This window comes from Stigmatopora nigra, chromosome 2 (assembly GCF_051989575.1).
Source record: "Stigmatopora nigra isolate UIUO_SnigA chromosome 2, RoL_Snig_1.1, whole genome shotgun sequence".
Lineage (NCBI taxonomy): Eukaryota > Metazoa > Chordata > Actinopteri > Syngnathiformes > Syngnathidae > Stigmatopora > Stigmatopora nigra.
Window position 1 is genome coordinate 6,329,485 of NC_135509.1, and position 21,667 is coordinate 6,351,151.

The 21,667-nt window shown below is 39.4% G+C and overlaps 4 protein-coding genes across 8 annotated transcripts; 1 reads left to right on the forward strand and 3 right to left on the reverse strand.

Annotated features, from left to right (window-relative positions):
- Window positions 1-53: 53 nt before the first annotated feature.
- On the reverse strand, window positions 54-10,745 carry rars2 (arginyl-tRNA synthetase 2, mitochondrial). 4 transcript variants are annotated; one of them, XR_013324921.1, is made up of 24 exons: window positions 10,595-10,745; window positions 10,393-10,466; window positions 10,211-10,313; window positions 9,947-10,030; window positions 9,771-9,871; window positions 9,642-9,697; window positions 9,481-9,564; window positions 9,297-9,373; window positions 8,040-8,198; window positions 7,866-7,972; window positions 7,689-7,781; window positions 7,289-7,349; window positions 7,083-7,159; window positions 6,831-6,955; window positions 6,632-6,699; window positions 6,434-6,543; window positions 6,163-6,258; window positions 6,012-6,086; window positions 5,860-5,923; window positions 5,630-5,748; window positions 2,810-3,250; window positions 1,972-2,123; window positions 1,701-1,784; window positions 54-325 (listed from the first exon to the last, which is right to left on the reverse strand). XR_013324921.1 is itself a non-coding variant. In XM_077710661.1 (21 exons), exons 1-20 carry the CDS (start codon window positions 10,628-10,630, stop codon window positions 5,662-5,664), a joined length of 1,737 nt encoding a protein of 578 aa, XP_077566787.1. In that variant the 5' UTR covers window positions 10,631-10,745; the 3' UTR covers window positions 2,802-3,250; window positions 5,630-5,661. The 4 variants fall into 4 exon arrangements, 2 of the variants coding, with proteins under 2 accessions (XP_077566787.1, XP_077566786.1); XR_013324920.1 differs by having other exon boundaries at window positions 1,968-2,123; XM_077710661.1 differs by lacking the exons at window positions 54-325; window positions 1,701-1,784; window positions 1,972-2,123 and having other exon boundaries at window positions 2,802-3,250.
- On the forward strand, window positions 2,333-5,571 carry slc35a1 (solute carrier family 35 member A1). The gene is made up of 8 exons (XM_077710662.1): window positions 2,333-2,669; window positions 2,862-3,042; window positions 3,485-3,644; window positions 3,724-3,876; window positions 4,114-4,180; window positions 4,247-4,423; window positions 4,498-4,632; window positions 4,763-5,571. Exons 1-8 carry the CDS (start codon window positions 2,660-2,662, stop codon window positions 4,906-4,908), a joined length of 1,029 nt encoding a protein of 342 aa, XP_077566788.1. The 5' UTR covers window positions 2,333-2,659; the 3' UTR covers window positions 4,909-5,571.
- An 892-nt stretch (window positions 10,746-11,637) lies between the features above and the next one.
- Window positions 11,638-13,707, reverse strand: akirin2 (akirin 2). The gene is made up of 5 exons (XM_077712054.1): window positions 13,192-13,707; window positions 12,895-13,029; window positions 12,334-12,483; window positions 12,169-12,240; window positions 11,638-11,921 (listed from the first exon to the last, which is right to left on the reverse strand). The coding sequence occupies exons 1-5, from the start codon at window positions 13,361-13,363 to the stop codon at window positions 11,911-11,913; spliced, it is 540 nt and encodes a 179-aa protein (XP_077568180.1). The 5' UTR covers window positions 13,364-13,707; the 3' UTR covers window positions 11,638-11,910.
- Window positions 13,708-14,650: 943 nt separating this feature from the next.
- On the reverse strand, window positions 14,651-19,183 carry LOC144189936 (cannabinoid receptor type 1A). Of its 2 annotated transcripts, none has more exons than XM_077710799.1 (2): window positions 18,761-19,183; window positions 14,651-17,969 (listed from the first exon to the last, which is right to left on the reverse strand). In XM_077710799.1, exon 2 carries the CDS (start codon window positions 17,927-17,929, stop codon window positions 16,526-16,528), a length of 1,404 nt encoding a protein of 467 aa, XP_077566925.1. In that variant the 5' UTR covers window positions 17,930-17,969; window positions 18,761-19,183; the 3' UTR covers window positions 14,651-16,525. The 2 variants fall into 2 exon arrangements, with proteins under 2 accessions (XP_077566925.1, XP_077566924.1); XM_077710798.1 differs by having other exon boundaries at window positions 18,756-19,182.
- Window positions 19,184-21,667: the final 2,484 nt, after the last annotated feature.

Genomic DNA, 21,667 nt, shown 5'->3' on the forward strand with positions numbered 1-21,667 from the left:
AAATAAAAGGCAAGACCTTGCAAATATATTTGCATGTGAGGTTTTACCTTACTTGGGTGGAATTCTCCCAATTCAGGTTAAACCTCACTTGCAAATGGATGAGTAAAAAATATATTCACAAGGTCTTACCTTTTATCTTGAAAAAAATGCATAGATCAGTGCTGGATGTTACACCAGAATTAATCTACAATTTTTTTTCCAAAATAAAAGGCAAGACCTTGCAAATGTTTTTTAACTTAACCATTTTCAAGTGAGATTTTACCAGAATCAGCAGGAATGTCTGAAATGGGGGAGTGGTGTAGCCCATCTTGACTTGGGTGGAATTCTGGAAACAACAAAAAAGCAAAGTTAAGTAAAAATAACATTCACAAGTAGGCTTTTACCAGACCTAAATATCTTTTATTGTGAAAAACAAATCTAACATCTGGGGCCTACTTTTGCCTCAAGTTTTTCAGTCTATCATTTCAAACCTATTCATTCTTAAATATCCCAAAAAGCTTCCGTTTTTCTCTTCCAACACCAAGTAAAATGTTATTTTACCATATATTAAAATGACTCACTTATATTTTGTCAAAATCACATTTCAAACTAAAAGTTAAGGGGGCAAAATGACTATTTATTTGATTCATTAAATGGCGGATTATTTTTGCAATTTTAAAAAATGTGAAAGCCACATTGAAACTCAAGCGGGAGCTACTCCTTCACTTGCCACTATAATATTTAATTCAATAGGGATGACCCTACTTTAAACATTTCCTTTATCACAACCATGTCTGGTCTACATTAAGCGCGATAATCGAAGGATTACAGTTTAGCCCTGAGGTCTAAGAAAGTTAACGGACTAAAAATTATATAATTTATTTAAGTGTAGTGCCACTACATGGCAGATTTTTTTTAAATTCAGAAAACTGAACGCCACATTGAAACTCAACCGGCTACTCCTTCACTTGCCACTATAGTATTTTTTTTTTTAATTTAATCCTATCGAGATGACCCTACTTTAAATTTTTCCTTTATCGCAGCCATGTCTGGTCTACATTAACCTCTATAGTCAAGGATTATTCTTTAGCCCCGATGTTTTTAAGAAAGTTAGGGGGATTAAAGTATATAATTAATTTAAGTGTGGTTCCACTACATGGCAAATGTGAAAAGCCACATGGAAACTACTCCACTTACCACTATAGTATATTTTTTAATTCATTTCAGTTCCTTTATCACAGCCATGTTTGGGCTGCATTGACCACAATAATTGAGGGATTACTGTTTAGCCGAGGTCTTTAAGAAAGTTAATCCTAAAAGTATATTTATTTAAGTGCACATTGCCACTGCATGGCATTTTTTATGTAAGTTAAGATGTGAAAATCCACATTGAAACCCAAGTGGAAGCTACTCCTTCACTTGCTACTATAGCATATATTTTTTTAAATTAAATTAAATTGAGATGACCCTACTTTCAATTTTTCCATTATCACAGCCATGTCTGGTCTCCATTAACCGCGATGATCGAGGGATTACTGTTTATTCCTTACACATCCACTAATTGCATTTGTGTGGGTGACGTAACCACAAGTTTTTGCTATTCAAAATTTGAAAGTATCATAATGAAAAACGAGCGAATCGCGCGAAGCCTTGAATACTGAACGCTGGCATTTAAATATTAAAAAGATAAAGAAAATCGGAACTATTTAAAAGTAACCCACTGTTATGGAGTCGACAAACTGCTCCCTTCTGGTCGTTTTGGCCACATTATTGATGTTTCCCAGCAGTCCGTCCTCGTTCAGCAACTGAAACAAACAATGGAAAGATTTCTGTTTAGACAAAGAGCGATCGCTAACGCAATGTAGCCGATTTGTCTGCAAACATTTTGCTGTCTGCACAAACGTGGGGCTACATCACGCCAACGAATCATGCTCTTATCGCTCTTAAAACAAGAACTGGGGCTTCGAAATCCCCAAACGACAACATACTGACTGTGCTGCAGCGTCTTGTGCGAAGTTTGTCAGAGTTTCTTCGGGAAATCGTCAGTTCTGAGCAGCTCTGCAGTGCACGCTCGTGCAGCCTCCCGGCACCTAAACCGTCTCGGCGTCTGACGTCGCCTTTTTGAACTCTGACATCGGCCACGCCTATTGAACATAGACACACAAAAAACATAAATTCTTTTCATAATAACGTGCATTAGTCAGTCTGTATGTGTTGGGGGGCTGTACATACTTTTTGTTTGGACTTTAATACTGAAAAAATACATTATTTTCATGTTAACATGCATTAGTCAGTGGGGCGGGGGCGTGGCAGTAAATACGTGTTGATTGGGCTGTCATACTTAAAAAAACATTGTTTTCATCCTAACGTGCATTAGTCAGTGGGAGGGAGCGGTAAATACTTTCTGTTTGGGCTTTAATCCTTTAAAATACAGTATTGCACATTATGAACAATTTGATGACATGCACCACGAATAGAAAACAAAAGTGCACACTGGCAGATCGCCCCGCAATTGGAGGTGACGAGATCATGTAGGAGGAGGAAGTAGCGACGCTCGAACGGCTCTGTTGCTGATCAAGGAAACACCAAAAGATCGCACTTTCCCCTCCCAGCGTTTCGCCTCTTGACGACAAGAATGATTTAATTCGGTTACACGGGTGGATCCCACGCCATAGCAACAATGAGCAGCGGTAAGTTCCTTCCCCGTGTTTGCATTCATCTAGCCGGCTAAATGCTAATGCTAAGTCGTAGTACCGACGTGTCATGCGACAACGATGGCACATTTTCTTAAGGTTTAAGTCGTTAGATGTACTTTATCGGTAATATTTACCCCAAAAATGATGATCGTGGGTAAGATTGTTGTATTCCTTGTCCCGCCTCAGAAAGCGCCAGCTTGCCGTTCAAGCTTTACTGCCTGACTGTGATGACACTGGTGGCGGCCACATATAATGTGCTTGTCCGCTATACGAGGACCACTTCGCCGGAAAAAATGTATTTCTCCACCACTGCCGTGTGCATCACTGAAGTTATAAAACTCGTGCTGAGCCTCGGCATGCTGGCAAGGTAAGTCGCTACTGGGCACATCCTTTTCAGTGACGTAGATTGACCAAAATGCACAAAAATATAAGGAAAACATTTCTCCTGTTGGCACTATTTTAGGGGCTCCAGCTCATAAAATATTTGTAAATTAGCATCTCATAGCTCATCCATTCATTTTCTCTCAGGCTTATCCCATCAAAGGTTGTGGTTAGAGAATATACAGTCGAAAAGGCTGCAGAACAACAAAGCAAAAGTACAAAGCAAATGGGATCATTAAATATCAACAAATCAAATCAGTTTAAGCTTCATGAAGTGCACAAAACAATTATATAATCAATAAATAATACGTCCAAAATAAATGAGCAATAGAGATAATAAAGATTGTTGTATAGGGGCTTAAATTGGAACAATTCTGTTGTCATATGTCACTATAAGACTCCATGCTTGTTCCGTATGTTCTTCTCAGGGAATCGGGAAGCTCGTCCAAGCTGCTGGCTGACCTAAAAGAGCAGGTTTTGTGCAACCCTGGAGGCTTGCTGAAGCTTAGCGTCCCCTCTGTGGTGTACGCCTTGCAGAACAACATGGCGTTTGTGGCGCTGAGCAACCTCGATGCAGCGGTATATCAGGTAAGTTCAGGCTTGTGGGGGGATTCACTCCAGCCTCGTGGAAGCTTTGCTTTAGTTAACATTCTAAACATGTGCGCAGGTGACCTATCAGCTGAAGATCCCGTGCACTGCACTGTGCATGGTCGTCATGCTCCATCGTACTCTCAGCAAAAAACAGTGGTTCTCCATCTGCACACTGTGTGTGGGAGTCATTTTTGTACAGTGGGAGCCAGTGGAGGCCACCAAAGTCCAAGTAGGTCTCAATGTGGTTTTTAACAGTTTTGGTGATACTATGGGTAGAGCTGGGCGATATGACAAAAATCAGTCTTTCCATAATTATAAAATAAAATCATCAACTGAAGATATCGCCATTGGCAAGCAGACTATTTTCAGCCCTACTTACAATTTCTTTTAGTGGATCTGATCGCTGTTGTCCACCATCTCTCTCATTGGTCCCTGCTGTGATTTTTGATATACTTCTTGTTTACAGATTGAGCAAAACACCTTCCTGGGCTTCATGGCCATCGTCGTTGCCGTGCTCTGCTCCGGCTTTGCAGGTAACTGAGAATCTCGACCTGTTTGGATTGGCACGGCTTGTAAACATGCGCTTCAATTTGCATCAGGCGTGTACTTTGAGAAGGTGCTGAAGACCTCCGACACGTCCCTGTGGGTGAGAAACATCCAGATGTATTTGTCGGGTATTGCCTGCACTCTGATGGCCGTGCTGTTGAAAGACGGAGAAAAGGTGGTGAAGCATGGCTTCTTCTTCGGTTACACTCCTTGGGTGTGTTTCGTCATATGTGAGTACAATAAAAGCTGAGGTGCGGCTGCATTCTTCTTGACCCCCTCTGACGTCACCTTTTCTTTGAATTAGTTCTAGGCAGCGTGGGAGGCCTCTACACGTCCATTGTGGTGAAGTACACAGACAACATCATGAAGGGTTTTTCCGCGGCGGCGGCCATTGTCATCTCCACCGTGGCATCTGTCATCTTGTTTGGATTGCATTTAAGTAAGAAAATGGGCATGTTCAAATATTTGCATTGCGACATGAAGTTTGCACGGTCTAACAGGCTGTTCAGCAAACGGTTCTGTTATGATTGTCATGCGGGATGCCTAACAAAAGCAAATTTTTCCCACAGCGCTCACATTTTTATGGGGAGCCGTTCTGGTCTGCGTGTCAATCTACCTGTATGGCCTTCCAAAGCGGGACACATCCACAGTCAGCAAGGAATGTACAGACCTGGAGTCCAAACAGAAACTGATCACTGTGCATGAGTCTAGTTAGTGACTGACTCATTGAAGAGAAAGCCCTGGGATCTGAGAGAGGGGCAAGCTGATGCCCCCCTGAAGGCCTAATCACTGACTTCTTAATGGAATTATGGGGGTTCTGTCTGCACTGAGTGTCAATAAAACTCTGCAGCACCACTTATTTAATCAAGGAATGAGAGGAGGCATTGTAAAAACTGAACAAAACTTGTGAAGATTTTGCTAAAGTGAAGTGAGGCGCTGTCCAGTAGAAACCTAAAAGGCTGCACTGCTAAAAAAACCCACAGAAATTACCCACAACTTATTTAGTAATGGGTCAAATATTCATTTAGCAATGTATTGTTGTTTTTTTTTCTTAGAAGAAATGTCATTTTACCACCCAAATACATCAATTGTGAATGTATAACAATATTATTTTGTTCATACTTGAAATGATGAGACATTTTTCTGCACGGATGCAAATGTCATCTCTTGTTTATTTACAAATCATGTTTTGGTTCACTGAATACTTAATTGAAATGTACAGATCTACAACAAAAGTTGCCATTTGGAATTGTAATCTAAATACAAGACCAAATTATAAGGAACAGTGTTCCTGCTGCTGCCGCTGTTGTTACAAATGATTTAAGAAAACAAACATAATTTAAATGATTTTTTAAATAAAGAAATTGTTCAAAGTAAAGATGTCTGATATTTTTTTAACCAATACAAGACAGACAACACCTAGTGTGAATTATTACCTTGTAAAAGGACATCCTTTGTTAAATGACATTCACATTTTGTCCACTGGAATGATGCCTAGAATCTGCATCCCGTGGGCGAGAACTGAGCGGGCCACACTGAAAAGTCTCATCCTTGCCTGCAATCATTTAGAAAATTGGTTGGTCATGGGCACAATTTCATTTCCCATTTCAAATCCTTACTAATTCAAAGAAAGCAACGTGCAATTTTAAATGGACCATCTCATTACCTGAGCTACTTGCTGCGGACTACCCTTAACAGGCAGATCCCTGTGTGCCGATGCAGTCAGGTGGCTGCAAGACAATGAACATAACCCAATTTGACAATCCGTTCATGAAATATCCTGCTTTGTCTACACCCACATGCATCCTTGTTCCTTACCCAAGCTTCAACAGGAAGATGAGCAGGTGTTTAGGTTGCAGATCCTGGGCCGACTGGTATAGCACTTCATCATACCTGCACGGAGACCAGAGGCGATAATGTTTGGATTGGAATATGTGTGAGAGGGTTTGTACTAGTATGTGGAACTTACCGGAGCAGGTGCTGGAGAACGGAGACGCCCGATTGCTCGGTTAGCAAGGACGGATCGAATGTGGATGTGTCTATGTCGTCGTTTTTCCGTATTAAGCTGCAAAGATTAGTCCAGATTTAGCAATCTCTGCCTTAAAAAAGTTTCTGAAATAGGTGATAAATTCACACACAGATTTGGTTTTCACATCCCAAGAGATCCTCTTTAGTGAGGCCAAATTTCTAACTTGCTTTATCATTTTTCAACTCCATTTCTCAATCCCATAATAACCCACCTGGAGAGGCGTGCATGAGTGTATTGGAGGAAAACGCCTGTGTCTCCCTGAGCCTGGAGTACCTTGTCCCAGTCAAACTTGTAGTCTCGCTGTAGTGGACCTTTAAAATCCTAAAAGTCCAAAAATAAATAAATCATAATAATAAAGCTCACCCACCAGTATAAAGTCTCAAAACTAGTTCTTGCGTATGGAGCCCACCTGAACGATTAACGCACTGATTCCCACTTTCTCTGCTGTTTCCTCTGCATTGTCCATTTCCTTAGTCACTGCAAAAAATGTCACAATGAGAGCATTAAAGGCCCCAATTAAATGTACAACAAAGTATTATTTTGTGTATACATCTAGAGGTCCGTGTTTTTCAAGTCTCATATCAAGGAAGGCTGCAAAAGGCTTGTACTTTTTGATTGCTTCATGTTAAGCAGCATCCTCGCTCGGCTCTCGTTCAGGATGTCCTCTAAGAAGACCACCTCGCCATTCCTGGTCTTCATACCCTGCACCAGGCCGAAAGGTATGTGATGACACCTGTGCAAAAACTTCATGTTAGACTTGATGTAGTAGACAGGAATGTTTTATTTTGTTTTATGGACTAATACGTCAAATCTTGGAAAGATTAAATTGAGATTATAGCGCAAGGTATCTATCTATCTACCTGTCAGCCCAGGAATGTCCCATTTGGCGTAGGATCTGGAACAACTGCTGGAAGTGGTTTGCTTGACTTTTGTCTGTCTTCATAAAAGACAAAAAAAAGCTTTAAGATAATGGCAATTAAATAATTTTAGGCTCCTAAAACTGAAACCAACTATAACTGTTTAGTCAGATTGTTAAAGTGCAGAACTTGCAACATGTTATTCTTACCACATAAATCATCTCATCAAAATAATACTTTTCTCTACGGTCAATAGCCGCTGCAATGTCCCTGAAACATAAACAAAGCAAAAGATAACTAACCATGTATTCACTTCAAAAATTATACATTGTGATATGACTCAATCAATTCCAAAGATAAGACAGTATTTGGACTCCTGAACATTCATCTAATTCCACATATTCAACTGTTCAATGTTTCACATCATGTTCTTGGTCTGTGGGAAAATCTGGAATTTTGCCATGTGAAACATTAAAGTAAAAAGTAAATAATAGGGATTATGTTGCCTATTATCAGGTCTAAGAGAGGCACACTTAGTAAACAATATATCACTTATTTATACTGGATGTGGTCCAGTATTGCTTTCATGACTGAATAACTAATAGTAACCTGGTAATGTAGAGACTTGTCCCATCACTGCGGAGGATAGTACAAATGTTGCTGTGGTCTTGGGCTGGGAGCTCCACAATTCTCGTCCCCATCCTGAAAAACACAATTTTTCGACAGTCAAAAATTGCTTAGTGTGTTCCAGCCATAAAACATGGATTTTTGTTTTCATGTACATACTCAGTAGTTTTCAACAGGCCTTGGTTCTCCAGCTGACATAAAACCTCCTTGACTCCCTCTTGGTGAAAAGACTCACCCGAGTACACATCAAAGCGGATGCCTAAGCGCTGACAAGTCAAATGAGATCACTTTAAAGATTGCATTTCACACAGTATTACTTCATCCTGGTCATACCTCATAAATTTGCCGATATTCGCTCACGGTGATGTCCCTAAACTGTTGCCATAGTAACATGGCCTGACTCTCGTGCAGCTCCAGCCTCCGAAAAAAGTCCCTGGCTCCTAGCATTGTATCCTCGTTGTGTTTTGCTTCCTTGTTCACCTTTACGTACACCTGCCAAAAAGAAATATACATTTTGCTCTATAAGTGTAAAATGCTTGGACTCTGGGTGCCACCAAAATTCAGCAGTCACCGGGATTTGAACCCAGACACACCAAGTTGAAGACGAGGGACTAAGCACCTAGGCCACGGGCACCCAAGAGAATTTGTATACATAAGAGCTCCCACTGCTTCTCTCATGCTAAGCGAGCAAAAGTGCAAATCTAATTTCTCTTCCTAACATAAGAGTTCAGGAAACCTGGTATTCCCAGGCCGGGATTTGAACCAAGGATGCCAGAGGTGTGTGGTTGATGCACTAACTACTGAGCTAATTCCCCTTGGTACCATATGGAAAGCCAAATGTTAGACACAAGAACTTCAAAGATTCCTACACAAGCGGTGAAATTTTGAGTTACAAAAATGAGATGAGACATATACTGTCATGTGTGTATAAATGTATATATGTATAATGTGTATATATATATATATGTACAATATGTATATATGTATAATGTGTATATATGTATATATATATATATATATATATATATGTACAATATGTATATATGTATAACGTGTATATATGTATATATATGTACAATATGTATATATGTATAATGTGTACATATGTATAATATGTATATATGTATGTGTATATATGTATAAATGTATGTGTATTTATGTATAACGTGTGTATTGTGTGTATATATGTATATAGGTATATATGTATGTGTATTTATGTATAAAGTGTGTATTGTGTGTATATATGTATATATATTATTTTTTTTATTCTTTATTCTGACCCCAACAGCTCATTTTGTGTTTTTTAGTCTACAGTATAAAAAAAGCTCAATGTTATAATAGCAGGTGCCCTGTTTGTCTGTTGTTCCATATTTTACATATGTTTGCTCTTAGTTTCTAATAAATTCAAAAGGTGCCTTCCAAAAATGCAACTTATACACCATTGCACTGTATGTATTTTTGTGCATTCTTTGTCCAGTGCAACTAATGTAATACCATTGTATTCAAATTTGAAGCATACATTTAAAGTATCTTTGCAAATGACACAAACACCAAATGCTGCAGGAAAAACACACAAATGCTTGACCTCACCTCAAACAAATGTTGTAAAGGATTTTCTTTTAACTGCTCCTGGCTGCCAAACTGACCAAAACCAACTCCGAGCAAACCTGTCAAAGTGACACATCATGTTAAGTAAATACACAGATTTGTCAAAAGGATCAGGCTTTAAGGATGTTAAAAGACCAGAAAATATGTTGAAGACTTAATCGCTCACCAAACTGCATTCCCCAGTCTCCAAGATAATTCATTCTGATAACTTTGTTCCCAAGACTCTCCTTCAAATTAGCAATGAAGTTACCTAAAGAGAAATTCCTATTTACCCCCATGTGGTGTTCTACATTGCGAGATTAAAAAAAATCACTAACAAAACCTCACCTATAATTGTAGACCGTAAATGTCCCGCATGAAACTTTTTGGCAATATTTGGAGAGCTACATCATATAAAAGTATCAATGCTTGATGAAAACATAAAAGGCATGATAGGTTTCTCATTGGAAAACATACCTGTACTCTACTAATGTTGTTCCCTTGTTAAGGGAATTAAAAAGTTCACTATTGAGCTCGATTTTGCCATGGTGCCCCGTTCCAAACGATTCCAAGATTTTCTACAATAAAAGTGAGAGAAGAAGAAACAGCATGTGAAGACAGAGTCAATAATATTGTGAAATAATTGTACACACCTTGGCTAGAAGCTTACGATGGATTTTAAAGTTGATGACAGCACTGCCTGCTGATATCTCCTCCACCACATTGTCTTGCTTTAGCTGAAAATACAGTGCAAGACTTATTACATGCAATGCAAAGGCAGATCACATTTCAGACACACTATTTAAATTATAAAGATTATGCATTTATGTTTTGATTGCACATGCCCTCATCAGGGACGATTAAATATCTACTGTATAATACATGATGGATAACTTGGACTCTTTGCTCATGCTTACCTGATAGGCCAAATGTTCTGTTTGTTGTTGGATTTCTCCACCCATTGGTAAAACTCCATTAGTCCTTAAAACGTTAATAGAGAGCCTCATATCAGCACTCTCCCTAAGGAAAAAAAATACACAAATTTGAGGGACGTATAAAGGTCAAGCCCTTTCTGTAACTATGCATGTGTGACACTTACTGTTTTCTAAAGACTGGAACGGCTGACAAAGCAGGTATGAAAAGATCATCAGGCTGCTGTAGTGTTTTCCCCAACTACACACAAGTAATATTGCAGATATAAATGCATGCATATATTAGGGAGTCAGTCATGCCCTGAAGGACGTGCATGCATTAAATGTAGCTGAACGTGGGTTTACTTTGCTTTTAAACTCCTTAGTTACCTTAGTTGCAATTCTTCTTCGTAAGAAACAAGCCATGATCTTAGATGCATGAAAAGATTGAAAAACATTTTGTATACAGCATTTACAATAGTAACGAGCACATGATGGTTGTTACACGACTGTTATTGGCGTGTCCTGATGGTTGATTGAATTTCCTGTTTAGAGAGAACGGCTCTGGAATATTGTCCAATCACAGAGAGCGCGTTTTTTTGGATATTGTCCAATCACAGAAAGCTCTTTTTTTGGATATTGTCCAATCAGAGAGAGCGCTTTTTTTGATATCATTAAATGCAAAGAGATGGCCAGCTGCGATTTAAATACCATGTATATGGCTCGATGTCTTGGGAGGAGTCAGGAGCGTGGGTACACTGTCGTCCATCTTAGGTCAGATATATGTGCGCGTGTGTATATAAATAACTAAATATATATTTTGTGTTTAAATGTGACTTGTTGCCCAAGTTAATACATTTCTTTCTTTAAAATGACATTGTTAAACAAATGCATATCATCTTTCATCACAAAAACCCCAAATGGATGTGGAAACAGTTTAATATTAGTCTTGCCAAGCATAAACCCATCTTCACTACAACAAGCAAAACATTTTTGTAATAGGAATAAAATTTACACTAAAAAGGTATGCGTGTATAGTGTATTGTATAAATATAAATATATATATATATATATATATATATATATATATATATATATATATATATATATATATATATATATATATATATATATATATATATATATATATATATATATATATATATATATATATATATATATATATATATATATATATATATATATATATATATATATATATATATATATATATATATATATATATATATAAATAAAGTTCAGTGTATCCACATATTTAAGCAATAAATGCCTGCATGGTGCAAAATAAAATGACTTTTACCCTTCAAGTCTAGCCTAGAGGCTACCTCAACAGATTTGATTCCCTTTCCCATAATTTATACAAACAACTTACATTTATTAAAACAAGAAAATATTAAACTGAAAAGGCCTGATGGTATTAGAGGCAGTCAGCCTTGTATTTTTTTTCCAAGGCATCCAGACAAGAAAACCGAATAAATGTTACGAGGCCACTGGTGTAAGTCAGAGGGTCCGAAGAAAATTGTCAACAGCAGAGGGTGCTTCCCAAACTGCTGAAGTAAGCAGCAAAATTGTTTAAGCTGCAGACTAGGCCATCTAGTCCACTGGGAGGTGATATTGGCACAGCGAGGATAAAATCCAAGTAGACCACGGAGGTTCCAGTAGATTGGATCATTCTCCATATCTACTCATGAAACATCTGAAAAGGGAGAGAGGACATGACATCATGTTTTAACCCAATGCCAAAGTGAATTCTAATCATCAGTTGATTTTATCAATGCTGGATGACCCAGATGACGTCCTTAAAAGCAAACATAACCTTGGGCCACAGCTAGCTTTTCACTGCCTTGTGGCTTTCCATCTAATCAACATGTTCATATTTCTATTTCACATAGGCAGCGGTGAATCTAATTTCATATTTGCGTGATCATTTGAAATCCACTCACAGCTCGCAGGCTGCTCGCCAAACCTCCGCATCAGCTGATCATGTGTGAACTTGACAAAGGCATCGTATTGCTCTGTCGGGAGTGACAAAAAAAACATGGAAAATATGTAAATGACGACTGAGGGTGAAAAGATCTGCTAGAAACTCCTTTGCTGGCTTCTCATACCTGCTAATTTTGTGGTCAGAATCTCATCGTACTCCTCCCGGATCTTGTCCTCGCTGTCTTTAAGTAGCCTTTCGCAGATCATTCCCACCTGCCGAAGGGAAAATAAAGGCTGCTCCTTCCGGGTGGGAGATGAAGACCCTGAGCATGAACCTGTTGGGGGAAGAATTCCAGAAATAGAAGCCATGGTTACTGCATAAGGTTTAAATTCAGTGTAACTTTTTTAAGCGTGTGTATAGGAATCTAAGTTAATCTAAGTTAAATTTAAAGTTTATGTTACATTACAAGTGCATCCACAAACTCCCCTTTGTATAAAATGCATCATTCTATTATTAATCATTACCACTAGTTATTACTCACTGTTAGTAAATGGTGAATTATAACCAATACTGCTTTTGCATTGTAATTACCTGTTTTTGGTGGGGTTTTTTTTAGAGCATGGGAACTAATTAATCTGTATTTAGTCCATTTCTATGGGAAACTTTGATAGGAGTAAATCACCATAAGAGCTCAGCCTAGGAACACATTAAGCTCGCATCTCAAGGTACCACTGTAAGATGTTACCTGATGGGGAGGAGGATCCACAAGGGATGTTGTGCAGGTCCAGAGGAGAGAAACTCTCCACTTGCTGGAAATTGTTATCCAAGTTCCGTCGTTTCATCCGCTTGTACTCTTGCTTAATATTTTGAAGGATTTGTTCTGGAACGGAAACACAAATAACACTTCTTTTAACACAAGTCTGACGTAAATAGGAGTTCATCGTCTGCAGCTAACACAGGAAATATTCACGGCCTGTGTTTTCTAGATGATTCAAATAAAAGCGATTTAACGTAGATCATTATAAAAGTGTATAGGAACAACCTGTGGTGAGTCTGGATGACACTTGTCCGAACGGGGAAGGCTCCAGGCGGAGGTACTTTTGCGGTGAAGGGACGGCAGACCTGATCGGGGCGCACCTCCTCCTCTTGGGGGAAGCTTGGGTCATCAACGGATCAAAATCTAGAGTCCTTTTCAGGGTAGCTCCACACGCCATCACACAAGCTCCAAAGTCTCGACAAGAGAGAAAAAGGCGTTTGGTTTCCCGTTAACTGGCGGTCCGGGTGGGAGAGGCGACGGTTAGCTTTAGTCCACCGGCTACTGAGTACTGGAGCGATTCCGAGCAGTGAGAAAATGGGACTTTCTCGACTCTCGCTTCTTTCCGTTGACTGATGTCACGTAGTTGTGGTCAACAAACGTGTTGTGAACCAAAGCAGCCACGACAGTACGTCTTAGCTGTGGCGTATGGTCAGATGATCGCCGATTTTCGACGATCTACAAGGCAAAGACTACCGTTAAGCGCTCCTCCGACTTTGACTCGTTTACTTCAGGGTACGCGCATGCGGAATGAAATATACTACTCCCTGGTAGTTGTAGTTTTTATAACAATTGAGCTTTCGCGTTGAGCTCACTTGAAAACTACATATCCCCAAAACACTACTAATTTTCAAATAAGTTTGACAAGCAACAACTTCGCGACTAAGTTACTGAACGATTTCATAGTGCTTAAATGTACTTCGTTTACTTGGAAAATAGTAACAACAAGTACAATAATAGTGACCATAAACTGCAGCAAAATATGTCAAATACATGTAATTACTATAGTTAATAATAGTGTTCTTTTTTAATTGATATTTTCGTAATTACCCTTTTCTTTTCTGCTATAGTTTGTCGCAAGTAACTCATTAAGTGTATTTAAGTACCGTGAATGAAAAAATATATATAATCCAGGTTCAAAGATGTGTACCTTGGTCTTATAGACCAGTATATTGTCCTTATATACCAGTATATTGTTTTATCTTTCTATTTTTTGCAAGTTTCAGGTCAGGAGACTTGATTTTTTTATTTTAAGTGTATGCCAGCAAATATGAAAAATACATCAAACAATACTAACAATTACATGATAAAAAGTTGAGTTTTTGCAGTGGTATTTAGTTTATACATGAACATCTGTGAAGACAGATGTTGTATTTAACCCAAGTTTTCTAAAGTCAAGAAATGAACAGAGGAGAGCAGATGTTATTGTCGTGTGAAGTCTACCGTTCAATGTGTTCCTATGGGTATTTAGAAAAATAGATAACGCTATCTATAATATACGATGCTCGCGGTGTTGAAGAAAGCTGGTCATGTAATTCCAAAAATGTCCGCAAGAGGGCACTAAAACATAACAATACATTGGATGATTGGAAACTGGCTTGAGCCAACTGGGAATTCTATTTAACCATTCCTTTTCTTTATAAAGGGTGTGGAATATGAATAATCATTCAAAAATGTCACACAAACATGACAATTATTTGCCACTTTATTGAACCAGTAATATTAAAAACACTTGACTGATTGTGACTTTTTTCCCCTCTATTTTGAGGAGTATTGTTTAGTCCCGACCGTACAGAAAGCCACTTGACAATATTTTTTTTTGTCTTTCTTTTTTTTTTTTAAACATGTTCACCATTTAAGAATACAAGACACAGCAGAAGCAATTACTGGTACAGAAGTGTAATGGATAGCGTCACACTAATTAAAAAAAATGTGTTGTAAAATTCCCAGTTAAAAAAGCACGACATTATTGATTTTTGGAGAAATGTTCTGATATTCTTTTCTATGTGCGTACATTCCCTTCATCCATTTTTTAATTTATACATGTCAAATGAAGAGCAGAAAATATTGAAATTACATTAATAGTACTTCACTACAGGCCTGTGCATTGGAGGCTCTTATGCCATGAAATTCATTGGGAAAAAACAACAAAAAAGAACTACACCCTGCTGCAACAGTAGTACTGGAAACACCTCACTGTAATGATTCATTAAAGGCTTTGGGTTGGAACTATATCACCAAATCACAAGGCATCACATACATACATACATTCTAGTTAAAAGCAGACACAAAAATGACCGCAGCTTGCACAGTTGTGACCCGCACACTGTGTCCTTTTATTTTTCAAACCTTCTACCTCAAGCTAAATTTGCTTTTTTTTCCAGATTTAAACCATAAATAGGTATTGTATAATCACTTAATACATCATTGATTGAAGTCAATTGATATTATACAGAATGCACTGCCTGGTAGAGGCGCTGTTGATTCATACTTGAATAATATTATGTTGAAGAAAAATGGGTGAAATCCCATTAAAAATACAAGAGAAATTATTATTGTCCGTCATAGTTAAATTCCCATCCCTAATTGCGAGACTATTTTTGCATTATACACTGTACAGTTGATGATTGTGATACTTCACATTCTCTAACGGCTACCAAGTAAACAAATACAGTTAAAGAACATTTGTTTATAAAACAGTAGTTTTTAATACTTGATGAAAAATCACTGTTGTCGTTTGTTTCTCAGGTTAGAAGTGCTTTAGTTTTTTTCCACACTACACGAATCATTTTGTTTCTATCGCTACTTGCACACTTGCCACTCATTCACTGAGTCTTGTCATATCTATAAAAAAGTGACTTATTCTAATAATAAAAGAAAATGTCCCTTACATGAAAGCCTGCGCGAAAGAGTCAGAAAAAAGGAGAGGTTTCGTATATATTCATGGTGCAAATGACACACAGTAAGATGTGTGGAATTTCAAAATGTCAGTAGCCCCTTGTTCCCAACATGAAGGTGTACATTATTTTCAAAACCTGAAGTCACCGTACAAAAATATAAAATGCATTCAATAACTTGGACTCTCTTGTAAGTCAGTGGCAGAATTCCTTCCCATTGAAGTGACCTTGTAATACCATTTTGGCACTTGGGCACACTTTGTGCTCACATAATAATAACGGAGCAGCTCGATGTGATATTTTTGGCCACTCGGTCGATGTTACGAGCATGAAATGTTGGTAACAAAAACGGGCTACTTTGGTCATTAATCTGTTTTTTGGCTCAAAAGCCATGGCATTATAATCCAATGTTATGCATGTGGTCGCCGATTTGGAATAAAACTGTTTTCCAGGTTTGGTTACATCACATTAGTGGGCAATATGGCGGCCCCTTGAAGCCTTCAAAAGTCCACCTCCTCCAAATTTCATGCTCGTGTCATCAAAACAACAATAGTTTGGCTTATCTGCTCCATAAAACATCTTTACCCCCTAATCAGTTCTTTTCATGTCGAATGAGGAAAAAAAACACAAGATTTGACGTAATGTCCGCCACTTTTGACAGACGATTAGACAGCTTCCGCAGAAGTCTCGGGGGAAACAGACATTGTGACTTTGGCTATTTTCACAGTGGTCTTCACGCAGCTCTCGGCGGCCCTATTGGCCGAGATGTTGGCGTTGCGGTTCTGGCAGTCCGATTCCAGGCTGTTGTCCAGCTGCTGACTGCTGCTCCGGCAGGCGTGGCACGAGCTGAGGAAGGCGTGCCGCATGTCTTTGCTCCTCAGGGCGTAGATGATGGGATTGACGGTGGAGTTGAGCAGGCAGAGCATGCTACAGAACGCAAACACCGTCTTGATGTCGTCGTCCATCCTCCAGAAGAGGTCGTAGACCATGATGGCCAAGACGGGACCCCAGCAGATGACCAGCACCGCCAGGATAAGCACCAGGGTCTTGGCTAGACGGATGTCCATACGGGCCTGCTCGGGGCGCGTGGTCTGCACCTTGGTGCCGTCGGCCGAGTACACCACCAGGCTCTTCTGTGACGTGCGGCTCAGCATGCGTACGGCGTGGTGGTGTGCTTTCCAAAGGATATAGATGTAGGCGTAGATGATGAACAGAACCAGCACGCTGGTCACCCCGATCCAGAAGAGCAGGTAGTTCTCGTCAATCAGGGGGAATATGTCGGAGCAGACGGAATTGAGTCGTTTGCAGTTCCATCCCAGCAGAGGTAACACGGCGATGACGATGGAGATGGTCCACATCATGCAAAAGGCGATGACCGCCTTGGTCCGGGTCACGATGCGCCTGTATGCCAAAGGTTTGTGGATGGAGATGTAGCGGTCGATGGCGGTGAGGAAGAGGCTGCCCACCGAGGCGGTGAAAGACGCCGTCACGCCACCCAGCTTGAAGAGGAACACGTTGGGGCTGTCTTTCCGATGGAATACGTGGAAGTCCAAGAAGCTGTAGACAAAAATGACACTACCCAGTAGGTCGGCCACAGCCAGGCTGCCAATGAAGTGGTAGGAGGGCCTGCAGCGGAGGCTGCGTGACTGCAAGATCACGCAGAGGACCACCAAGTTCTCCAAGACCGTAAAGGTGCCCAGAGTGAGCGACATGACGGCCACGGCTAGCTGTTGGCTGGGTGTCAGGATCATGAAACACTCCATGTCCATGAAGTTCTCCCCACATTGGATGCTGCTGCCGTCATCCCGGAAGGTGCTGCGGTTGGTCAGGAGCTCCGTGGCGTTGGTCGGGTAGAAGCCCCTGAGGATCAGCTCCTCATCCGGGGGGATCTTATCGGGGAAGGCGTTGCTGCGGAAGGAGGAGAGGGGCTTCTGGAGGGAGAAGACACCCTTGAAGTCCACGTCGCTGGTGGGCTCACCGTAGTTGGCGTCATTGGAGCCCAGGTATTGTAAACCAGAGGTGATAGTCCGGAAGGTAGTGTCGGCCACGGCGTCCAACACGGACTTCATCTTGCTGCGTGGGACGGGAGGACTGTGGGCTTACAATGACCTGCAAATGGGCGACAAACGTCTGAGACTCATTGGCTGCCATGATATATGGATGGATGTCCAATCAGAGAATGATGTAATTGTTTAAAATCAAGGTTTTTACACAAATAGTTTTGTACAAATTTAGTGTCAATTACTCCTTGCCTTAATTTGAAGAAAAAAAAGGTTATTAAACTAATTTCATCATGAATAACCCAGTAGACTCATTTCATGATATATAAAACACAACTATTAAATGCAGAGACACGATTTTTTGCGCGCATCTACCTAATATTTTGAGGGGATGTGAATTTACAATAGGGGAGCTGCAGAAATGCGCCCCCCCCCAACCCCCTGAATGAAGAAAAACTGCTTCAATTACATTCAATTCAATTACGTATTCAGTTGTCATTTATTAAAAAAAAATCCTTGCGTGACACCACCCTGTATTTATTGATCCTCCTCTTCATAACCACATCATACAGTATATTTTTATAGTTTGATTCTGATGGAGAGGTTTTAATAAATTCACTTTTTTTGTTGGCAATGATGATTATTTTCCTCTTCATGCTCACAAAAAGTTATTTAAAAAAACTGACACATGCTATGCATCAAGTAAAATTGCATAAATGATCCATGCCCGTGCAAACAAGGAACATAATTAAAGCTTTTTTTGCGTAATAATAATTATGGAATATTGAAAACCCAATATACTTGAATACAGAAAAAAACTAAAGCATGGAAATGAGCTAAACAAGTGAAAAAGATATAAATATCAAGCCCCCCCCAAAATACAAATGATGGTTACCTTACATAATTCCCACCAGTGCGCAGATCCACCCTTTATCTTTGTGCGTTAATCCAAGCCAGAAGCGCAACATCCAACCTCCTCTCACTTTATATGAAAGAGCAAAAAAAATAATATGTGATTTAATGAAAATCAATCTTTGATGGCATCATTGAATGCAAATACTGCAGACAAGTGGCAGCAGTCAGTTTTTTTGCATGCGCGCACCAAACTGTTTGTTCTATTGGAGGATGCGAGCGCGGCTCCTTCAGACGCTCTGTGCTCTCCACACTCCTCACACTTTTTATAAGGCGTCGCTCCCTCAAAGCCACGTCACGTGCTTTCATCCACTTTTACAGCTGGCCGGCCCCACCGTGCACAGTCAGCCTATGCGCGCGCACAACCAAATCTTATTTGAATTCCCAATGCTCCCTTTTCATCTCTGCAGACCATCGAGCTCAGACAAAGACACATCAAGCGCATCAAAAACAACAAAATCCGATTATGAAGCCTTAGTGGCTATAGGAACAATATGGGAGATTTTGCAAGTAAAATACAAAAATAAAGTAGCTATTCAAAGCAGTATGGACACAGGCAGTCCTGGCTAATTTTGAAATATTTCATGATAAGTAGATTGCGATCATTTAGGGAACATAGAATAAAGCTGTGTTGCATTTGAATGGATTTTCAGATAACTATAACCTGAATAATAATTTAAAAAAAACAGCCAAACTAATAAAAATGTGCGCCTTATATTCCAGATAATACGGTATCAAGTCCATAGTAATGTATAAAGTATTGTGGAACATGGAACAGTGAGTGAGTAATGTCCATATTTTGAATTTAACCATTAAAATGTGTTAATCCCTAATAAAGCTACATTTTAATTGTATTATCCCATCAGTTTAATCGCCAAGGAGAAACTTAAAATTTGAATTATATGATGATAAATGCTTTTCCCTAAGACTCATTTAAACCTGAAAACCACAATAAAAATAATTTTTGATATCAAAACAGTCAAACTAAATACAGTTGAAGCCGGAAGCTTATTTGATAACAAAATACTAGTTCTAGTTTCATATGAGTAATAAGGGCTTTTACCACTACGAATCAGTCATCCTTACACAAGAAAAAAGAACCAGCCCATCTTTAGACTTTCAAATTGTGGATCTTTCTGACTAGTGCATTTTTCCTAGCCACAGGTAATGTGTAAGCGCAGCACACACTTCAACATTCACATCAGTTTGATTGACAGCTCCAGCCCCAGTGAGAACAATTCCCCCAGCCCTTTTGTTAACGGTGATGCCTTTTGTCATTTATGAGCATCGGAGCATAGGTAGAAGCATCCCAGCCCAATTAATGTTATTGTCATTTGTGTGATGCAGGGTCACGCTTGCTAATATATATAAAGTAATAACTATAATGACATGCTGCAGGGTTAAATGTTATCATCAAAAACAACAACAACAAATACTCGTGTTTGTCTGACCGCATCCTGACTTAAGTGTGTTGACAGGAACAGAGTGCTTTTGGCTGGAGGGAATCTTTTTTTCCCTGTAGTGAGTACCATATCTGTGATAGTTTTTTTGTTTTAGTTTTTTAAAATTTTATTCTTGGTGGGTGAGACTTTATGGACAGGATTTTTTTTATTCTTTTTATAGCGCTATTGGGGTTTCATCCTCCATTGCCACCCTTCCCAGAGGTAACATGGACTTAATTGGTGTAGTTTTGTCTGGGTTTTTTTTTACAAATGGAGTTGAAAATGAATCGAGTAAGAAAAGAATCTTTCTATTCAACTTCTAAAATCAAATTACATTAATTTTTGTCTACTATCTAGGTACAATACAGGTAAACATAAGTTAGGATCCGCCAAAAGGTGTATCACAATGGAATATAAGTAGGTAGATGTACAAAATCCTGTGTTTTGTTGGAATTAAAAATTGAAAGCAAGTCAGATAAAGATGTAGAGGGTCCCGAAGAACATAAGATTTTACCGTACAAGTTCAAATTGGAGGCTGAAGCAGTCCACGCATTGAGAGGGGCCTGATGTGGTGGCTCGGGCATCGGATTAGGATGGCTCCATGTTGAGGGGGTCCAGGCATGACAGGAAGGGGGCCATGGTGGTTAAACCTAGGAAAAGATAAGGAGAATGAACATCTGGGATGAAGTGGCTGGGGAGAGGGAATAGACCTCGGATGAGTACAGGGAATTTTAAGACTGCATGCACCTGGTACTGAAGGAATACTGTCGACATAAAAAGTTAGATTTGGATTCATTTGGCCACACGGTGCATTTTGCTTTACCCCGAATGTGCTGACAGTTTCCACTGATTCGTTTGGCATGCTAACCTGTTAGTGAGCAATGAGTGGTGGCTCAGGCAAAAGCTTCTGGCCATCTGGCTTTCAGCTGTGCTACATAACATTTTGTCCTCTCTGAGTCACTCTGGATACATTTATCAGAAGATGGAGAGAAAAAGAATAAAAGGGGAGAAAACAATACAGCCAATTTCTACTATTTCTGCTGACATGAATACACAAAACTTGTCTGCTTTTGACTAATTGAGGAAGTTTCGGGTACTGATTAACGGAATCTAACCAAGAGGCGTGAAAGCTTGATGCATGACATGTTAACTGCTTCCTTCCTTGCCTCTAGCCTAACATTAACGTGATGCTGAATGAGGCTCCTGCTTGTGCAGTTTTGCATATTTCCTTCAGGTTTGACTAAGATTTTTGGAGTCATGAATAGTACTGAGGCGACTAGGGAAAATTACAATTTACAGAGGCAGGCTTAGATCAAGTTAATATTTATTTCTATTGGTATTTCTCAGATTTTTTTTATATAGGCAAAATTTGTGATTAGATGGGATAAGGACAAATACACTTCTGGTACAAGTACATTTAAATCATCTTACGCAGTCATAATTGTGTGCTTAT

Excerpts from the sequence above, each read along its gene's own strand:
- LOC144189936 (XM_077710799.1), bottom strand. The coding sequence starts at position 17,929 with ATGAAGTCCGTGTTGGACGCCGTGGCCGACACTACCTTCCGGACTATC.
- akirin2 (XM_077712054.1), bottom strand. The coding sequence starts at position 13,363 with ATGGCGTGTGGAGCTACCCTGAAAAGGACTCTAGATTTTGATCCGTTG. Across the intron at positions 13,030-13,191 it reads GTCATCCAGACTCACCACAG|AACAAATCCTTCAAAATATT; the intron begins GTTGTTCCTATA and ends TTTCCGTTCCAG. Across the intron at positions 12,241-12,333 it reads TCTGACCACAAAATTAGCAG|AGCAATACGATGCCTTTGTC; the intron begins GTATGAGAAGCC and ends CACTCCCGACAG.
- rars2 (XM_077710661.1), bottom strand. The coding sequence starts at position 10,630 with ATGGCTTGTTTCTTACGAAGAAGAATTGCAACTAAG. Across the intron at positions 10,031-10,210 it reads CAGAACATTTGGCCTATCAG|CTAAAGCAAGACAATGTGGT; the intron begins GTAAGCATGAGC and ends CTGTATTTTCAG. Across the intron at positions 6,544-6,631 it reads TCAGTGCGTTAATCGTTCAG|GATTTTAAAGGTCCACTACA; the intron begins GTGGGCTCCATA and ends TTGGACTTTTAG.
- slc35a1 (XM_077710662.1), top strand. Across the intron at positions 3,043-3,484 it reads AGCCTCGGCATGCTGGCAAG|GGAATCGGGAAGCTCGTCCA; the intron begins GTAAGTCGCTAC and ends TGTTCTTCTCAG. Across the intron at positions 4,633-4,762 it reads CTTGTTTGGATTGCATTTAA|CGCTCACATTTTTATGGGGA; the intron begins GTAAGAAAATGG and ends TTTTTCCCACAG.